The sequence below is a fragment of the Lipotes vexillifer genome, unplaced genomic scaffold, assembly GCF_000442215.2.
Source record: "Lipotes vexillifer unplaced genomic scaffold, Lipotes_vexillifer_v1.1 scaffold1126, whole genome shotgun sequence".
NCBI classification, from domain to species: domain Eukaryota; kingdom Metazoa; phylum Chordata; class Mammalia; order Artiodactyla; family Lipotidae; genus Lipotes; species Lipotes vexillifer.
In genome coordinates this window covers 557355-578692 of record NW_006781401.1, presented here as the reverse complement: position 1 = coordinate 578692, position 21338 = coordinate 557355, and the positions used below count along the sequence as shown (strand labels likewise).

Genomic DNA, 21338 nt, shown 5'->3' with positions numbered 1-21338 from the left:
AAAAAAAAAAAAAAAAAAAAAAGACCTCCTGTGTCTTTCTTTTCTAGCCAGACACTCCACCCATGGGGGTTTTGCTGCAAGCGGGCCATGCGCAATGCTTGCACCAAATCCTATTTGTGGTTTTACGAGTCAATTCTGAAAAGCCCCAAATAACTGATTTTCTCTATTTCACAAGGAAGGAATGTTCTTCAAAGGGTTAAGCATCTACTATAGTTATGCAAACAACAGTAATAATATTTGCACAGCACTTGATCCTAAAAAGCCTTAGGATAAATAGCATCATCATTATGCCCATTTCACAGGCAGGAAACTAAGGCTGTAATAGTCAAAGTGACTCATGCACAGGTTGTGTCAGGGCCAGAATGCAAGCTCTGGTCTCCAAATTCCAGATCTCATTCATCAGGTCCCCCTTCACCAACAGAAAGGACCAGATGTGGAACACACACAGAGATCCACTGCAGCCTGCATGGTCTGCACTGTCTCAGCATCAGCCCTTCAAAAAATCAACAGCTTCCTGTCCTCAAAGAGTAACAAGCAAACATAAGTCCAGATATCAATTTAACTTTTTTACTTGAAATAAAGCAAATGCTGCCTTTACAAAATTCACCCTCAATCTTTCAGTTCTAAAAATTTATCCTATAAAATTATGTTCAATTCGAGTTATCTTTTGGAAGTAATTTCAGCAGCAAATATTTATATAGAGCTTGCTCTGTGCCAGGCCCTCTTGTAAGCCCATTATATAGATTAACACACTTAGCACATACAACCCCATGAGGAAGGTGCTGTATGGGTTTCTATACACCTACAACACACACACACACACACACACACACACACACACACACGCACACGCACGCACAGTGCCGTTCCAGAGTTTGGGATATATCAGTGAACAAAACAAACCCTGCCCCTTCCCTGAGGTTAGAAGATAAAGTAACTAGTTCAAGGTCACGTAACTACTAAGGACAGAGGCAGGATCTTTAAAAAAGAAAAAAAGTAATCTGATTCAATCTAGCCCTGGTTGAGCACAGACTCCATGCTAAATCCCCAAAGCCTAATTACTTAACTACTGTGCATGATCTTAGGAAGTGTTTGTTTTCTCTCTCCCCTCGGACAGCCAATGAGCACGATGCGTGGTTGCTAGTAAGCACTGCTCAGGTAGGAGATTCTGCTGTGATTTCTCAGGCAGCACTTTTCTATGCACTGAGCCCTCTGCTTTAGAATGCCCTTCCACTGCCACCTCCTACCCTTGCAGGGTGGGCTCAGATGTCACCTCCTCCTGGGAGGGCACCCTTGCCCTGAACCACGTCGCTCTTTCCTCTGGAGGTATCTGCCATAGGTGACTCTGTCTGTTACTTAAGCCCCCGTCTCCCCTGAACAGTGCACACTCCCTGACAGCAGAGACTGGGTCCCTTCCAGCTTCAGAGCCTAGTACAGTACAGGCTGTGTAGACAGTCGAGAAATGCACATTGCATTTAATTTCTCACGCAATTACATGAGACCCAGAGCTGCAGCCCCGTCCTGTGCTGACTTAGCAAAGGGAGCTGTGGACCCAGAAACTGGTGGCACTTTCCCATGTGCAAGGGGACAAGCCACTGGGCACAGAGCTCCTTTGCTTCTTGGCCACACAGTGACCTTCTGTCCCTTTCCCAAGGGGGACATCCACTGTCCTTTCAGGAGAAACTGTAAATTATTCCAGCACACTTATTTTTCTTCTTTTTTAGTAAAATGCTATGCTCCAATGGCCTCTTCATAATGGACAATGTTTAATAATTAAAAAAAAAAAAACCCTTTTCAAGCATTTGACTTTTCTGTTGAGTTGCACGGCTGGATCTCTTCCACCCAAGGCAACACATGGCAATGCTTAATGATTTCCATTTTTAACTCAGGAGGAACGATCCTCAGAGTTCAGGAGGAAGCCGAGCGGGTGCTCTCTGGATAGCGGGAGGCCCGCATGGCGTCAAGAGTGGAGAATCTGGAAGTCATATGGCCCGGCAAGGAGGCGAGATTGCTAGCAGATGACCCCAATAGTTTGGATAAGGCAAAAAAGGCAAAAAAACAACAACAAAACTTTTGATTACAAACAAATCGGTATTAGAAACATACCAAGAAGTGGAGCCCACACAGATGTTTGCTGTTACAATGGATAGGCATTCCCTGTTCCCCAGGGGGCACCCAGACAGTGATGGAGTCTGGAATTGCAACGGAAGTCCTCATCTCTAAACTGTCTTTTTCCACCCTGTTTATTCATAATTTTGGATAAGGATATAGGCACACAATTCACACCATCCAAATTAAAAACCTTGGTTCCACAGAAGATGTTTAGGGCAGTGAAACTGTTCTGTATGATATTGTTACGGTGGATACATGTCACTATACATCTATCAAAACTCAGAATGTACAACACAAAGAGTGAATCCTGATGTAAACTATGGACTTTGGTTAATAATAATGTGTCAGTATTGGCTCATCAACTGCAAAAAATGTACCACAGGAATGCAAGGTATTAACAGGGGAAGCTGGGAAGAGGGGAAGTAATATAGGAGATCTATTTTCCCCTCAATTTTTCTGTAAACCTAAAACTACTCTAAAAATAAAGTCTGTTAATTCTCTCTCCCTGCCCCCACCATACACCTGTCTCTTCTTGCTGGCTGGGTGACCTTGGACTGGTTACTTAACCTCTCTGAGTCTCCTTTTCCTTATCTGCAAAATGAGGACACTAATAGCACCTACCCAAAGGGTTGTTATGAGGAGCAAGTAAGTTAATACACAGAAAGCACCTAGAACAGCACCTGCCTATAGTACGCTGGTGTTAGCCATGATTACAATGATGTGCCAGGTACCCTTGAATACTTCAATTCATCATGGGATTTAAGGCTTGCAGCAGCCCTATGAGACAGGTAGGAAATGCTGCTATCCTCATTTTACAAAAGAGAAAGCCTGAGGCTTAGAGAGATTATATAACTCGCTATAGGTCATGTGGCTGGCCAGTAACGGTGAGCTGGGACACAATTCCACACATCTGCCTTCCCCATGACAAGCTGCCATCGCCAAGAAGGAAAGAGCTGGTACACACTGAGACAGGGTATCGCCTGGCTGCCGGAAGTCTTTGTACTTATCCTATGTAATCTCGTTTGGGGAGGTATTTGTGTGAGAGAGACAGAGAGTGGGGAGGGAGAGGGGTTGCAGGGAAGGGAGGGAGGGGGGATGGGGGGGAAGATCGACCCCAAATGCCAAGCAGGATCTTGGCAGAGCCAATACTAGAACCCAGACCTTTGGCCCCCAAGCCACCCGACCCACTGTATTAACATGCCCACTCCCACCACCCCAAAAAAGCCAAGAGTGATCACACTGATGCCAGGGTGCTGTCTTCCTCGGCCTGTACTTGTGATCAGGTTTGTGGCTCTGCCAGCCTATCGCTGTTCCAAGGTGGACGGTGACACTTGCCCCAAGGAGCCACCCAGCTGCTCTGGAGGTTGCCCTGCCCAGGAAAGCCCCTCCCCGCTGGAACTCCAGCTCTGTCGTCTGGGACAGTAACTCATCTGTGATCTCTCTGCCCACAGGGATAAGTTCAATTCTTGCTTTTCCAACGCAGCGCTTGCTTTCACATAACAACTTTCGAACTTGGGATGTGTGCCTTGAAGCAGCCTCTGAACAGACGTTCGTTCAGAATGCAGACACTTCACATCATCGCCGGTACCAGCTCACCTCCACACCCACCCGGCCTGATGTACTTTCTGCACCTCTGCTCCCCACACAGGGGCGCCTACAGAGACCCACAGCAGCGGGCACCCGCTCAGGGATCTCATGTCTTCCCGGTCCAGTCTCAACGCTGGCTCCTGTGTGCAGGCTCCTACACCTGCACTAGCCTCCACTACCCCATCCCCTCTCCCTGTGGTCTGTACCTCAGCCTTGGTGTGGAACAAAAAGGAAAAATAGATCAGAGCCAGGCTGACTCTCCTAAAAGATCCTCCACCTAGCACGTGATCCCACAGCTCTGCTCTCCTGAAAATCTAGCAACCACCTTCAACTCCAGATGCCTCTCAAGCACCTCTCTGTCAGCCCTCCGTGCCCCAGCCTTCCCTCTGTGGACACTATTATCGACTGAATGCATCGCCACAAAATTCCTATGCTGAAGCACTAACACCCCAAAGTAATGCTGTTGGAGATGGGGCCTCTGAGAAGTCACTCGGGTTAGACGGGGTCATGAAGGTGAGCTTTGGGCCTGATGGAGTTAGTGGCCTTATAAGAAGGGCCAGCAGAGGCTTGCCCTCACTCACTCTCTCCTGCCACGTAAGGACACACACAAGCCAGTAAGAGAGTCCTCACCAGAGCCTGATCCTACTGGCACCCTGATCTCAGACTTCCAGCCTCGAGAACTGTGAGAAAATACATTTCTGTTTTATGCCACCCAGTCTACAGTATTTTGTTATGGCAGCTCAAGCGAAGATACATAGCCATCAGGCCTTTCAAAAGACATATTTGAAAAGCAGCAAAACCAAACATGACAAAGCAAATTCCTCCAATATCAATGGAGGGAACCAAGCTCCGGGAACCAAGCTCCTCTCTCCCTTTTCAAACATGAGGCACAGGATGCTGGGCACCTAAATGAATGGGGTGACATGGTAGAGGCAGGACCACTGACTCAATCTCAAATGTGTAGGAAAAGACAGTGTAAGAATGGGGGAAGGCATTCCCACCCCAGCTAGGAAGCCAAAAGGTAAACCACCACCTAACTGTCAAGAGACAAGAACCAGTTTTTCTATCCAGAGGCAAGTTCTGTAAGGTATGCCATCTTCCAGCATCCCAAATCTCCAAAAAGAAAAGAAAAAAGAAAAAAAAAGAAATGTATTCACAGAAAACAAACAATGTGTGTCAAGATGTTTACTTGTCCTCATAAAATTCAATTGACAAACAGTTTTCCAGTACCTACAATACATGGGCACTGTGTCATCTCTGGGCTAAGCAGATAAAAAAATAATAATGAAAATGGGAGCGAATGTGTGAACACGTATGCGTGTAAGTGCTTGATGGGTATAAACTCATTTAATTCTAACAACCCTATGAAATAAATGCAATTATCACCCCCCTTGCCACCCTCATTTTACAAAAGGAAACACTGAAGCACTATTATGGTTTTAAAAAGCAAACGAGGCTCACCTTTTATGTCCTAGTTGAGGGAGGCAAACAAACAATATAACAATGGATAGGTTTAGTGCCTGTTAAAACCTAAACCAAGAGAACCAGTGACACAGAAGGCCACTTTGGGTTGGGTGATCAGGAAAGGCCAGTGGGAGGTGACAATCACAAGAAGGGACCCATCTTAGCAGACTGGGGGTGTGGGCAGGGGGAGAGCATGGTTCCCAGAAGCTCCCAAAGTCAGCCACAGAAGGTGTCCATCACTGGTTCGGACCTCACAGGTCAGAGCCAGGCTCAGACACCTGTATCTTTCAGAGCCTCCCAGGTGCTTCTCACCTGCAGGCTAGGGGGGAGAATCACCGGTTCCACCCTCAACTGTCTTCAAACACTCCAGTGTCACCACCGAGAAACGTGTGGAAACCCTTTGGGTCCTGATACGGACTGAAGGTTTGTGTCTCTCTGAAATTCCTATGTTGAAGCCCTAACCCCCTAATGTGATGGTGTTTGGAGGTGGGGTCTTTAGGCTTATTTGAGGTTATGAGGGTGGAGTCCCTAAGACAGGATTAGCACCCTTATAAGAAGAGGGAGAGAAATCAGAGCTCCAGTTCTCTCTCCACCACGTGGGCACACAGCAAGAAGGCAGCCGTCTGCAAGCCAGGAATGGAACTAGCCAACACCTTGACCTTGGGCTTCCCAGCCCCCAGAACTGTGAGAAATAAATGTCTGCTGTTGAAGCCACCCGGTCTGTAATATTTTGTTCTGGCAGCCTGAACTAAGACAGTTCCCACGGGGTTCAAAGTCACTGCCCCTCATTCCTGTTTCATGCATTTTGTAGGGAGGGACCCACTGCCTCTGGAGGAAGAGAAAAATAGAAAAATACAACAAAAACCAAACTCCAATTCTGACCACTGAAGGGTATGGAAAAGTCTTTTTTTTTTTTTTTTAGCTTCCCTACATTTAAAAAAAGAAACCAAACTGGTTTTCAAGAAAATCACTATGTTAAACCAAGTGTTAACCTTCATTCAACATTCAAATACTTGCTGAAAGCCTACGAAGTGTCAGGCAGTGTTCTAGCCCAGTGCCTCCCAGCCTTTGGTGGGCATGGAAGCCGTCCCGGGGATCTCATTAGGATGCAGATTCTGATTCTGTGGTAGGTCTGGGGCCTGAGACTCTGCATTCCTAACAAGCTCCCAGGTGATGCCAACCACGCTGAGCAGCCCGGCTCCAGTCCAGCAAGCATCAACCCTGGCTTCAACTTGGAAGCAGCTGGGGAGCTCTGAACAAGTACTGATTTCCAGGCCCCAGCCCCAGACGAAGGCAATCAGACACTCCAGGGTTGGGTCCTGGGCATTTCAAAAGTGTGTGGCCAGGATTAAGAATCACTCTTCTGGGCATATAGCAGTGAGCAAGGTAGCCCTCAAGGGGAGACAGATGATGAATAAGTAAATTATTTTAGATGGAGATACATGTCATAAAAATAACATCGGGTAACGTGATGCGGTCAGGGGGACACTTACACTGAAGCACAAATAATGAGATGGAAACACCACCAAGATCTGGAGAAATGACCCCAGGCTGAGCAAAGAGCCCACTTTCCACCTCAAGTCTTAAGGGATGACTAGAGCAGGGTCCCATTCGTGTTTTTAGGAAACGAAGCTAAATGCTTCTCTGACAGGCGAATAAGAGCAGAAAATAAGACATGGTCCCTCCCTGGAGGTTCTCATGGAAACGTGAACTAACGTTTGTTGAACACCTACTGTGGGCGATGCTTCAGCTCTGGGAGCTGACACAGCAGGAAATTCTTCAAGCCTCGTCTTCCTACATCCCTGAAAGACCTCATCTGGTAGATCAGTACGGGGGCCCTCTAGCTGGAGGGGAGCGATGCAGAGCAGGAGCTTCAGGGGATGTAAGAACCTTGGGGTTCTTTATGGGTGACTCCTGTAACTGTAGAAAAGACGGCAGCCATTGGCTGCCACCCTGTCACCCCCCTGACACTCTAACGGGAAGGGAGCTCTGGTCCACCGTTGTCACAGCAGCAGCCCCAGAACAGGATGGTTATAAAGCATTGAGGGCCACCTCCTGAAACTGCCCATCCCCAGCTGACTCCCAGGCAGAGTTTGGGGCTGGAGGAGGATGCTTCCGTCCCCTCCCTCCAGAGGCAGAGCCTGTGACTCACGTCCAAGCCAGTCCAGACCCAACAACTCCCCTGGCCAAGCAATTGGCTTAGGGAAGTCATGTGACCCAAGCCACGCCACCAGAACCTCAGGGCTTCTGCAAAACTGTCTCAGCCACCAGCACTCTCCCCCAGCATTTTTGGGTCTGGGAGGACATAAAGCCAGAGCTGTGGTCACCACCTCCCCACACCAGCTGACATCTGAGCCCAGAGACAGAAACTGAGTCTCAACACTTCACCTCTGACCTCACGCTTTCAGTGACTAAGCCAATAAATTCCCTTTTTTGCTAAACCCAATTTGGGGAGGTTTTCTGTCACTGCAGCAGAGGCCTGCCTCATCTAGACGCTAAGACTCCGAAGAACTGCATCGGAGTCACTTACTGTCCTCCGAGCCCCGTGGGGCTGCTGCCTGGGGGACCTCTGCAGTCCTCCTGTGTCAGGACTCTGTCCTCTCTACTCGACTGTGAGCTGCTTGATCACAAGGGCGGCCTCTTATACTTGCTTCTACTCCCCACCAAGTGCCCGCTGCAGGGCTGGACACACAACAGCAGGTGTGCGCTACACACTTGTGAAATGGAAAGGAGACTGGATAGTCTCGTGGTCCAGGGACAAGGAGGCTGGAAGGGGAGTCAGGCTTCAGTCCCACCTGGGCTGGGAGGACAGCGGGGGCAGGTGCACTGGAGCAGGGAGGTCATGAGATCCAGAGTCAGATGACCAAGGGATGCTCCTGCCAGCCAAGAGATCTTGGGAAGTCACTAAACTTCGGAGCCTCGTGTTCCTCATCTTTGCATAAACACCAAGAATTAAAGTGTTTAATATTCGAAAATGCCCTTTCATTCCATCACTTGACCAATATTTACTGAGTCCTTTCTATGTGCAGGACCCTATCCCAGAAACAGTCAACACAAAGGATAATCCAAATATTACTTACTGTTAAACGTTTTGCGGTTTCCCTGCTTCCCTCTCCACAAGGGGGACAAGACCAGTCCTTCCTGCCAAATAGGACTGACTGCTCCATAGTTAGTGGAATAATTTCTGATCAGACAGTATACTGAAGAGACAAGGGCAACAACGGGGCATAGAAGACTCTATCCTAAGAATGGGGCCCCGTCTAAGCCAATGTGCCCAGACTAGATGGGACAGGAGCCACAGGAGGAGGACACAGAGCCAGCCCACGATGAGGCCATCAATGAGCTAGAAACCAGTCAAAAATGCACTCACCCTGATTCTTTACCCAGAGTAGCTAAGTCTTCCTTTCATGGACGGTGCTAATTTTAGCCTCTCAAGTGCCTAGAGAGGATGGACCCATAGTTCCTGGCCTTACACACGTTCATGGCTTAGCTCTGCACATGCACCGGCCACTTCTGGCTGATGGAAGAATATGCTGGAGGAGGTGAAAAGACAGGACGGGCACCACTGTCCACTGGGTCACCAAGACAGATGGGAGTTTAATGGGAATCCCAGCTGCTTCTCTGCAAGTTCACCCAGTCCCATCCCCATCAAGCAGAGGATGAACCGTTTAGAGGTTTACCAAAACCTCCGTGTCCCAGATGGACTTCTCAGACAGCACCTTGAGGGAAGGGGAGTCGATGGTGTAGAACACAAGCTCTGCGGGAAGGCCCTGCCTTCTTCAGCGCATGGAACTAACCAAACATTTCCTACCCACAGGCCTAGGTTCCAGTGCCAGCTTCCCCGCTTGTAAGGTTCACGACTTTGAGTGACTCGTGTCTCCTCCCTAGATGTTTTCTGACCTGTAAAATGCAGATAAGACCTGCCTATGAACATAAGACATGGGAAGACTGCCATACTAACCTGGTCCCTTGGCCTGGGTTTCTAGTTCCTTTTGCACACAGCCCCATACGGAGCCTTACCAGATTCTTCCAACAACCCTGGAGTAGGAGGCCAAGTACTATTCTGCCCATATTACAGGTGAGAAAACAGACACCTAACAAGATTGACTTGCCTGGCAACTTCGTGGAAAAGCCAAGTAGTACCCATCTACAGTAAAACCTCATAGGGTCTGCAGGAAAAGGAACTTTTAGGAGGGAATTTACATTCCCACCTCCTACACTGTTGATGGGAATGTAAATTGGTGCAGCCACTATGGAGAACAATATGGAGGTTCCTTAAAAAACTAAAAATAGAGCTACCATATGATCCTGTAATCCCACTCCTGGGCATTGATCTGGAGAAAATCATAAATCGAAATGATACATGCACCCCAGTGTTCATAGCAGCACTATTTACAATAGCCAAGACACGGAAGCACCCTAAAGGTCTACCAACAGGTAAATGGATAAAGAAGATGTGGTATACATACACAACGGAGTATTAGTCATAAAAAAGAATCAAATCATGCCATTTGCAGCAACATGGATGGACCTAGAGATTATCATATTAAGTGAAGTAAGTCAAAGACGAATATCATGTGGTATCATTTATATATGGAATCTTAAAAAATGATACAAATGAACTTATTTACAAAACAGAAATAGACTCACAGACACAGAAAACAAATTTATGGTTACCAAAGGGGATAGCAGGGTGGGGGTAAATTAGGAGTCCAGGATTAACAGATACATACATTACTGTACATAAAATAGGTAAACAACAAGGACGTATTGTACAGCACAGGGAACTATACTCAGTATCTTGTAATAACCTACAATGGAAAAGAATCTGAAAAAGAATAGATATATATGTATAACTGAATCACTCTGCTATACACTTGAAACACAACACTGTAAATTAACTATACTTAAATTTTAAAAAATAAGAAAATAAAGCCTCATAGTTCCCAAAGAGCTTTTGAATGCATCATCCCACTGAGTCCTTCTCACAAAGACCCCCAAGTTAGGGAGCCAGAGCTAAAACCTAGGACTGGCCTGTCTGAGGCCCGGGCAGCTTCCATTCACTGGCCCGTACAGGTTCTGAGAAGAAATCTCCACCCATTTAGGCAAAGCCTGCATCTGGCAGGAGAACAGACAAGATGTCATCACTGGGTCCCTACAGCCTCTGACCGCCTGGAGAAGTCTGAAGAGGCCCATTGAACCACCTCCCAGGGCGAGCAGAACCCATCTACCAGGCTGCAATGCTACCTGGAACTCCTCTTCCAGAGAAGGGGCCCCAGCAACCCAGCGTGTCCCACCCCTGCAGTGACCCTGGGTGGTATGACCCTGGTGAGTCATCCCAAAGTGCCCTCTGCCAGAGCAGCAGGGTTTGTGTCCCTGAAGCTCCATCAGATGGACACAGAGAGCAAAAGGGAAAGAAAACGAAGACACCCAGGCAAACAAAATTGCGGGAGCTGGGGCGGAACACTGAGCCTTTAGGAGCATTGTGAGAACAAAAAATGAGAATTTAAAACTGAAATGTGATCTTTTCAGTTGTTGGATAAAGAAAGTACTGGAGTTGCTTAGCAGCACGACTGATTAACGTCTGTACATTACCTTTCAACACCTTATAGCCACCCTTTCCTACTCAGGGTCACAAAACCACCTTTTCTCAGCTCTGGCTATAACTGTCCACATACGCACCATCTCCAGACCCTGACAAATGCCTTAGGGGAAGAATCTTTCTCTTACCCGGATCTGTGCAGTTCTTAGCTATCTGAGTCCCATTCACTGGTGCCATCAGCCTTCTACTCCTCCATGTGTCTGGTAAAACATGTTTGCTGGCAGAAGCTGTTTTGTGCCCTGGATTGGAAAATAAGTCACAAACACCAGTAGATCAACATGGCGCCTGCATTCCCACAATGGCCTTACACACCTGTATCTAGCTATGTCGGCAACAGCCCTGTTTGATTATTTCAAGCCATCTGTAGGGAATGATACAATGACTGGAAGCACAGTATCACCTGCTCACCTACAGTAATCTGCTTCCTAGATCTAGTTCATTGTTTCTAGTCCCAGATTGGTCAGCATGTGATCTGACCTTGGCCAAGGTTGCTCCAGTCTCAGCCCTTCACAGGTGCAACAAAGGGTTTAGATAGGTGACCATGAAGTTCTTAACCAGTAAACATGCTCAGGCGTTCCTGCCCTGAAGGATAAAGTCAGCAAACAGGTGGAGAAAGTTGATGGGGTCTGGCCCGCAGCTTCTCACCCTTGAATGTGCACACAAATCATCTGGGAACCTTGTTAAAATGCAGATTCTGATTCAGTAGGTCTGGCCCACAACCCGAGATTCTACACTAACAAGCTCCCAGGTGACACTGATTCTGTTGGTCCAAGGGCCATACTGAGTAACAAAAGGAGATCGCTGGTATGGATGCCGATGACCAAGCGCGGTTCAACTCCTAAAGGCCTTCCTGATCCAGCAAATAAAAATGATCCTCACTTTAAGACCTTTAAAGTATTCATTTACCTCTCCCAGTGTGCACACTACTACAGCTGGATAATAATACCTCTACTATAATGCCCACATCTAGGAGCCTCTAGGTATTTTGTTATCTCTTGTAATTGAGGGAGAACACACACCAGCTTGCCCAATTGCAAAGCACCAGGTACTAAGGTGTTCAAATAACCTTTCTGGATTTCTGTTGGGAAGGGCCGGTTTTTGACCTTTTATCCTCAAATCACATAGTTTGGGTTTTGAAAGCCAGTATTAAAGAGTTAAGTCAAGTTCCACCTGATTTTTATCAATATGAACCTCTCTAAATTGTCCCTAACTGCTCAAGAAGGTACCATCTGCTTTATTCCCCATGTCCAGGTTGCTAAATCATGCCATTTCTTTCATTTTTTTTTAAATGTTAGACAGTAATTGGGAAAAAAGCATATATACATATGTATATACACACACATCTCTGTAGAACCGAATCACTTTGCTGTACAGCTGAAACTAACACATTATAAATCAACTATACTTCAATTAAAAAATGTTTTAAATAAAGTTTCTAGAGGACATTAAAAATTAAAATACTAAAAGAACAATACTAGAAGCTCCACAGCATCCAACTAAAAATGGGAATGTTAGCCACCTGAATGTCTTCTGAAGCTTCCACCTAGGCTCACATCTGCCACTCCCTTCCCTAAAAAATATTTTCACAAGGTTTTTTTTCTCTCCATCTTAAATTTGTATATCCTAAGCAACTCCCAAATCCCTCAGTCTCTCCCTAGATGAAGGAGTGTGGATAGTGGTTCCAGGCACAAGCTGGTCCCGCGGTGATTAAGAGGAGTTGAGAAGCGATGCTGAAACATAGCAGCAACCTCCCGAGGGCACAGACTGCCCACATTTTTAGGGTTTGGAGAGGACGCGTCAGGACACCCAGGGCGCCCCTTTGGCAGGGGCGAGGGGAGAGCTGAGACTCAGTTCCCAGCCTCAGAATCTGGGTTTTCGAGGGGCGTGGAGAACAACCTTCTCCGCTCTGCAAAATGGAAATCGGTCCACTTAGTCTCGTCCGCCCCAGTCCAAGAGAATCCACACCTGGATCCCGCCGCTGCGCTGCCCACACTCCCTGGGCACCCCGGGCACAGAACTCTGGCACCGAGGGGGCCAGTGGTTCAGGCTTTCGCCTTAGTAACACAGACCTGCAGCCGCGTTCTGAGGCCCCAGGGGCCGCGCGCAGCTCAGGGGAACAGGCACCACAGCTCAGAGAGTCAATATCAGCCCTCCTGGGTGCGCTCTACCTGCCTGGTGGGTAAGGGACTGGATGAACCCTTGGGGCCAACCTGACTGGGAAGGAACGGAAGACCTCTCGGAGCTGCCCCGCGGCTTTCCAGCCCAAGCCCCCCAACTCCCGGGGCAGGCCCGCACCAGTACCTACCCCAGCTGCCAAAGAGGCCAGACGCACAGCACACCAGCGCCAAAATCGCGCACACGAAGCCAACTTGCTGCCACAGCATCTCTCGTCTCCTGCGAACTTTGCGCGGCCGCGGGGGGCCGCGGAGCGCCATCCCGGAGCGCCTGGATGCAGTCGCTGGCAGAGGATGGGGAGCCCCACTGGTCGGAGTGCTATCTGTGGCGGAGCGGCGTGGACTGGAGCGGGCGACGCGAGGCTCAGAGGCGAGGGGCTACGGGCCAAAGCTTCATGGCCCGCGGGCGAGCTCGGCGGGGAAGCCCAGAGGGGAGAGAGGAGGTGCAGGCGCGCGGCGCGGCCGGAGCTCAGAGTCCCGCGCGCGGCGTGCGCGCTCCGCTCACCGTGGCTCCGTGGCGAGGAGGTGGCGCTGGCGGCCCTGGCTCGCAGGGCTGGCGCAGTCCTGGCGCTGGTGCCCCTTACCTGCCCGCTCAGCCTCGGCGCCCTCGCCCGGCCGCAGCCCCGGTAGCACTCAGTGTGCCCCCGCGCCCCGCGCCGCCGCTCGCACTCGCAGCATCGTCCCCCTCCAAGTTTGGCGGCGCCCGCCGGCCGGCGATGTTTCCCTGCTTCCCGGCGAGCCGAGCCCCGGCGGCCCAGTGCGCTCAGATGGGGAGGCAGGCGGGATGCACGGGACCTGCGACCCTCCCCTCGAGCAGCCTCGACGACGGCCCTCCGGGGGCGAGCTCTCCCCGGGAACTTTCTCTCCGGCTGCCGGCGCCTGCGTCTGCGAGGCCGTGGCGCCTCCCCCCCCGCCCCAGCTCTCGCCTCCCTTCTCCCCTCCTGCCCGCCTCTCACCCCCCCAGCACGTGTACTGCTCCCCTAGGGCGCACTCGCCCGGGCACTCCTCCCTTCTCCCGTGAGGCTCAACCACTGACCCACCCAATCACCCTCCTCCTCCCTTTTTCTCTCCCCGCCGCCCCTATGGAACCGAAACAAGCCCTTCTCTAACCCTCCGAGGCTGCTGCAGAGAGGAACGGGTTATGGCACCGCAGGGACTCTGGGAACAAGGGTTCCTGTAGAGCGATCGCTCTAGTCCGGTCTCTGCACGACCCCCGAGGCGACCCGAGGCCCCCACGACCCCCGCCCCCCGGGCGGGAGATGCACGAGAAGATTAATTGCTCGAGCAGAGCTAACAAACAGGCTTGCCCCAAGCCGACGAGCGCCCGCGCCCCCAGGGCCGGCTCCTCCGGGGCTCTCGGGGCGGGCTGGGGAGCCGGCGGCGGGGCGCTACGCCGACCTGCACAAAGCTGGAGACCCGGCAGAGAGAAACCCGAGAGTTCTGCGCCCCACGGGGCTTTCTGGGTTTTGTTTTGTTTTGCTTTTCCTCCTTTTCTCTGATCGGCTCTCTAGTGTAAACCACTTTAAAAATGGGGCAGGAGGGAGAATTTCAGAAGAGCAGCAGCTGAGTTGTGATCCAGGTGCAAGCAGGTGGTGGGGACCTTTAGCGGAAGGGCCTCAGCCCAGAGGGTTTGTGACTACCCTGGGAATGATTTCCTTCCCTGGCCAACTCATCAAGCCCCTAGTTAGGGCCTGCTAGGGGTTTAGTCCACTTAAAATCCTTTTTGGAACAAGGCCAGCTCTGTTTAATTAAATAAATACACACCCACTGTGTGCGGGATTAATGCCAAGTGCCAGCCAGAGAACAAAACAACCAAAAAATGTGTAAGATCCAGTTCCTGCTTTCAAGGAACCCCAAAGCAAAGGGGAGCCAGACCCTTAGATAAATGCCTGTTTAATAGGGTCAGTTCTAAAAGTCACTGTTTTTGCAGAATGTGTGTTATTCCATCACTACTCAAAATGTGGTCCACAGCAGCATAAGCATTGCCTGGGAGCTTGCAAGAAATTCAGGCTCTAAGTTTCCAGCTCAGACCTACTGAGTCAGAATGTGCATTTTTAACAAGACCCCCTGGAGACTTGTGTGCACGTTCAAGTGTCAGAAGCACGGCCCTTTCAAATCTGTCCCAGTGCTTCTAGTGGGGCACCATCTTCACAGTTCCTCTTGGACTGACCAAGCAGGGAGAATTTTGGTTGTGCTAGCCTGGCATAGTGACAGCAGTGAGAGGTACCTGGAGGACCAGGGGAAAGAGAAGATTCACTAATTATTTTCAGTAGTCCTGTTTCAGTAGGTCCCACGGATACTGAAGGCATGAACACAAGACTAATTGCAGTAGAAACCCCTAGAGGAAATGAAATGGAAAAGGCTGGGGTTGCCCTTGTGTAGAACAGCTCAGGATTCCGTTTTGTCTGTAGAGCAGCCTTACCATCGAGGATCTCCCTCTATATGGGTGACCTCTACCAAGCATACCTGCCAGTGACAGAAAGGGCACTTTTCATATGTTTGAAGAATTCTCTTCTTATTGACCAGGCTGTACAAGGATTGCTATTTATCCATAACAAATAAAAGACCACAGAACAGTGTTAAATGGGCATTTGGAAAGCTAGCCAAGAGCCCTTGGCATTGTATTTTCACCAAAGGAAAAAGTTAAAGCGATAATATACTATTGTCCCGCGGTAAGACAGCATTTGGGTCACATTGGTTAAAGCATCTCTAATGAACAAAATGGCATCTTATTATACATGCACCCCAATGTTCATTGCAGCACATTTACAATAGCCAAGACATAGAAGCAACCTAAATGCCCATTGATAAATGAATGTATAAGAAAGATGTAATATATTTATACAATGGAATATTACTCAGCCATAAAAAATGAAATAATGCCATTTGCAGCAACACAGATGGACCTGGAGATTATCATACTAAGTGAAGAAAGCCAGGCAGAGAAAGACAAATATTTTATGATATCACTTATATGAGGAATCTAAAAAAATAATACAAATGAACTTATCTACAAGACAGAATTAGACCCAGAGACATAGAAAACAAAATTATGGTTACCAAAGGGGAAAGTGGGGTGGGGGAGAGGATAAATTAGGAGTTTGGGATAAACATATGCACACCACTATATATAAAATAGATAACCAACAAGGATCTACTGTATAGCACAGGGAACTATACTCAATATATTGTAATAACCTGTAAGGGAAAAGAATCTGAAAAAGAATATATATCAATATATATATACATATATATGTGTGTGTATATATGTATATATATGCATATATGTATAACTGCATCACTTTGCTGCACACCTGAAACTAATACAACATTGTAAATCAACTAGACTTCAATTAAAAAAATTTATCGAAGCTTAAAAAATGGCATCTTATTACTAGGATTTAGTATTTTCCTAAGACTTCTGTCCATGGAGCTCATGTAGGGCTGGCAAAAATAGACATTTCTGAATCCAAAACAGGCCAAAGGAGTCATCAGGTGTCTGTCTTTAAACATTTAGCCAGCTCTTTAACAGAACGTTTCTTTGACATCTTTCACCTGCTCTCAGTTAATAGTTAGAACCTTGGAATAATTTCACATGCACAAATGGATTCCTTTTATCTGACAGTTTAAAAAGCAATTCATTTGAAATTGTACTTTTTGCTTCATTTAAATACTGCCCGTTACCAAATAGCCTTTGCTGCAGCTCTAATGACTTACCCTGCAGAAGAGAGAATTGGATTTTATGTACCTTTCAGATTCAAAGCATCCAGGAGCATTTTCTAAGCAAGGCCATGGAGACAAATGGAAAGTGCATTTCTGGGTTTATCTTAGTTAGCCTAGTTGTGGCTTCAATGACATTGGATTCTGAGCATCCCCTCTGCAACAGTATTTTCTGTGATGTGACATAGTAGGAGACTGCTCACATGACCAGTTTTCAACATTTTGACAGGAAGGCTCCTTCTGTGGAGATAGGTACACTATATTTTTTCTTAAATATTCATTCCTATGACATGAAGAGTCTCACCATTTAATTCATCTTCTTACTCGTTTTTTTTCGAGTTTACTTAAACGACCTTCTCCATGAATTGTAATTCCTCCTGCTGTGTCTTCCAGATAGCTGTATCAGTTGGCACCACCTAGGGCAGCAGTTCTCAAACTTGACCATGCTTTAGAATCCCCTGGAGGGCTTGTTAAAACTCAGATTGCTAAGCCCCACCCCAGGGCTTCAGCTTCAGTAAGTCTGGGGTGGGGCCTGAGAATTTGTATTTCTAACAAGTTCCCAGATGAAGCTGATACTACTGGTCCAGGAACCACATTTTGAGAACCACTGGGCTAGGTTATGCTGTGGTAACCACAAAAAACAGTAAAACAACAAAAGTTTGCTTCAGGGTAAGCAGAATATTCGACTCCAAAACGTGCTACTTTGGCATAAGGATTATTTTGAGCTGAAGGCAAATAAGAAGCAGATACAAGAAAAACGTCCCCTGTTTGCCTAAATGTAGGAAATAAATCTGTAGAGATTATTCCCCTCTGCTCTGTGCCAGGAAGGACAGAAGTTAATCACTGGTGACAACTCTAGATCCTTATCAGCCCAGGGACAGCACCAGAGGAATCTATCTACAAACTTTGCTAAAACTCGCCCTTATCCGCCATTGATCTCCCTTTATATTTGCCTTCTCACAATTTGCCACCCGTGGAAGCACAAAGTCTTTTTCCTTCGTCTTCTCACGTCTCTAAAGATGTGCTTTTACTTTGTTAAAATGCTATATAAGCCCAAACTCTTGCCACCCCTTTGAATTACTCATTACTGGGTAATCCCATGTGTATGCACGATGCACAGGTGAATAAACTTGTGTTTGGTTTTCTCTTGTTAATCTGTCCTTTGTTGGTCTAATTTACAAGGCCCCAGCCAATGAACCTAAGATAGGTGGAGGGAAAATAGTTTTCCTCCCCTACATTTCTTGTCTATCAAGAGGTGTGCATCTTGAGGGCAGTTACTCACGTTCTTAGGAACAGCCACAGTCTCAAATATTGCTGCTCACCATGCCAGAGTGAGGAGAGCCCACTGGAGGGTCTTGAGCTGGCAGCTGAGGACTCTGGGTTCTGCACACTGCTGCTCACCACTCATTGGCCAAAGCCAGGCACGTGGCCCCAGCAACATGGGCAGGTCTGGAAGTGCGCCTCTTCCACTGCAGGCTGAACTCTGCACTCTGCAGTGGGCAACCCCCATGACAGCCACATCAGGGCAAACCTCATCCCGCTTCCTTGCTTTCTGGGACCTTTCTTGGCCACCCCTTCCCCCTCCCTGGTAGAGTTGGTCCAGCTTGTTCCAAAGCCCCTGACGCGCATCTCCATTATAACAATTACATCACGTGGTCTTGTGAAATGGGAGAGAGTATCTGTCTCCTCCTGGCCAGTGAGGACCTCGAGGACCTGCTGTCTTGTCTGCAGCTCTGAACACAGTGCCCAGCACATTAGGTGCTTAATAAACGACGTATTTATAGAATGAATGAATAAACACGTTTTGGTTATAATGTGAAGAAGGTAAAAAATACTTGTCCCTGTTAGGAGGTGCCCCCTCTCACCATCACTTCAGCACCACCCCAAGGTCCCATTCATCTTCACTGTTAAGGTTACCAGTGACCTGTGGAGACATCTCAGCAGAACTGGACACTCTTGAACACCCCCTTCTTTTTTTTTTTTTTTTTAATATTAAGAAAGAAGAACTTTTTAACGATTAATAGATTCATTTAAACAACAGTACATATAGTCATCTTTGCCAGACTTAATATGAGATGTTAAATGTTTGATCCAATTTTCCTTCCCGGATAAGTTTTTCTTTCCTATCTCTGTCGGTTTTGAAAACATAATACCAGAAGAGGAGGGGCCCAATTCCAAACAGAGCTCCTAAAAGTGAGGTCTTGGGAGTGGGTCTGAAATTGGGATAGATATTTGCTGATCTTGCATAGGTCCAACGAATCAAGGCAGGATCTTCGACGACCACATGACGGCTCGGGTCGTTGTACTGAAGCAGGTACTCCCGTTTAAGCCGGGATCTTATGGCCAAACGCTCGGCTTGTGCCTTCCAAGTTTCTGGAGATATGTCGTATTCAGCTGGGTCGAGGGTAGTGGGCAGGGTCGCCAGGTGCGACGGCTTGTACTTGGGGAACGACATCTTGGCGACCTGGCGCACAACTGCGCCTAAACACACCCTTCTTAAAACAGTCACATGCTTAACTTTTTTAACAGTGTGTGCTTATGGTTTTTCTCTTCCTTCTCCAACCGGCTCTTCCCTCGGCCCTCTGTGCCTCTGTTCTAGGCCCTCTTTTCTTCTCTCTTTACACCACTCTTCCCAGGAGAGCTCATCAATTCTCTGGCTGGAGTTATTTGCTCTCCACTGCTGACTCGTAAGTCTGTATCTGGAGCTGGAGTCTTTTCAGGAATTCTGACCCCCACGTCAGGAATCTGAGGCTCATCCTTGTCTTCCTGCCTCTCCCCGACTTCCTTCCAGTCCATTGTCACTCAGGCCTCAGGTTTGTCCCCTTATTGCCATCCCCATTATCACCTCTGGTTCCATGCCTCACCTGCACCCCTCAGCAGCCTTCTTAACCAGTGTCTCTAACCCCAGTCTTTCCATCACATTCCTTCCTCCAACCAGCAGCTAGGGTAAAAGGGAATTTCCGGTCATGTCCCTTCCTCCCATAAAAGCTTCAGAGACTCCCTGCTGCTCTCAAGCTAGACTTCCAGCTCCCGAGCTTGACATATAAGATCCTGCATGATCTAATCAGTACTTTCAACATTGGCTGCACATTCAAGTCATCTGGGGGGCTTTTAAACCACCTGGGGGTAGGAACTGGGCATTGGTATTTTATCCAAACTGCAGCCAAGTGTGTTCTCTCTACCCTGCTCCCGACCCTCCCAGCTCCTCCAGCCCAATCTTTCATTATTCCCTTCATTTCACTCCAGGCTCCAGCCACTCAGAATCTCTTTCAGGCTCTTTCTTGCTCTTCAGAGGTGACCCTTGTTTCATTTTCCTTGAACAGTCTTCCCACCTCCAAAGCCCCCTTTGCCTGGTGGTATGGACTGAATGTTTGTGTCCCTACAGAATTCACATGTTGAAACCTACTGTCAAACGTGATGGTGTTAGGAGGTGGGGCCTTTGGGAGGTGATTAGGTCATGAGGGTGGGGCCCTCATGGATGGGATTAGCACCCTTATAAAAGGGACCCCCAGAGAGCTCCATCTCCCCTTGTGAGGACACAGCAAGAAGACAGCCGTCTATGAACCAGGAAGTGATCTCATCAGACGCTGAATCTGCTGGCACCATGATCTTGGACTTTCCAGCCTTCAGAACTCTGAGAAATAAATTTCCGTTGTTTATAAGCCACCCAGTCTGGGTATTTGTGTTATAGCAGCCTGAACTAAGACACCTGGCTAACTCTTTCTGTTGCTTCCAATCTTAAAGGAGATATTTCCTCTGGGAAGCCTTCCAGGACCACAGAAGTCTGAGTTAAGAGCCCCCTCTTCTATATTTTCATGGTGGCTTGTACTTCTATCAAATAATTCATCATGCTGTATTGTAATTGCCTATCTCCTTGTGTATAGTTTCCAGCAGACTCTAAGCTCTGTGGGGACAGGAACCATATCTCCCCTGCACACATCTCCCCTCACTGGACTTAGCAGGTCCTCAACAAATACTCATGGAAGGAAGGGACAAGCATACCTGTTCCACATTCAGCAAATAGGACTTGATCTGTTATGTTTCTCCCACCAGCATCTGCCATATGCAGTGTTTTCACTATCTTGTGTCTTTTGATCCCCATAGTAGCCCTGAGGAATAGGCAGAGCCAGAATTAGCATCCGCATTTTATGGATGCTTCAGGAAGCTGAGGCTCCTGACAGTTAAGTGGCCCACTTAAGTTTGCAAAAGGAGTTAGAGGTACAGCTAGGATTTGAACCTGGTCTTCTGCCCGTTAGCCATACCCTTCACCAACCACACCATGCTACAGCTACTCGTTCTGACAGTTTTGCTAACTAGCTCTTTGGGTAGAGATAGAAGGCTATATATGATATCCCTGTTTCCTTCCTGGTCATCTCCTGGTTACTGACTGATGGTGGGAACTCTCAGCCAAGGCCAACTAGCAGAGGAAAGATGCTCAAACAGGCTGAGCCTGGGGGTTCCCTGAAATCAAGTTACGCAGCTGCTCTATGTTTTGTAAATCTGATTCTCAGATTTCTTGGATTTAAACAAGGGAATGACCAATCCCTTTGCTCACCATGTATTGAACACCTAACTGTAGAGCACTTTACCCTTATATAACTTGCCACACCATAAGCCTATGAAGAATGTTATCAGTTAAAGACTAACCTACTGTGGAAAAGAAATCCAGCACTAGAGTG

The 21338-nt window shown here is 47.9% G+C and overlaps 1 protein-coding gene and 1 pseudogene across 2 annotated transcripts in view; both read right to left on the bottom strand.

The window, feature by feature from the left end:
* The window catches only part of SLC24A4 (solute carrier family 24 member 4), a 173974-nt gene extending 160175 nt beyond the window's left edge, over positions 1-13799 (bottom strand). The window contains exons 1-3 of one of the 2 annotated variants that reach the window (XM_007454717.1): positions 13735-13799; positions 13071-13223; positions 10894-11004 (exon numbers count right to left, since the gene is read on the bottom strand). In XM_007454717.1, coding sequence (XP_007454779.1) covers positions 10894-11004; positions 13071-13200 — 241 coding nt within the window. In that variant the 5' untranslated portion in view covers positions 13201-13223; positions 13735-13799. Of the gene's footprint in view, positions 1-10893; positions 11005-13070; positions 13224-13734 lie in introns of those variants that run through there. The other variant, XM_007454716.1, reaches the window with a different exon arrangement.
* Positions 13800-18724: 4925 nt separating this feature from the next.
* Positions 18725-19114, bottom strand: LOC103082488 (NADH dehydrogenase [ubiquinone] 1 beta subcomplex subunit 4 pseudogene; annotated as a pseudogene).
* Between the last annotated feature and the right edge of the window lie 2224 nt (positions 19115-21338).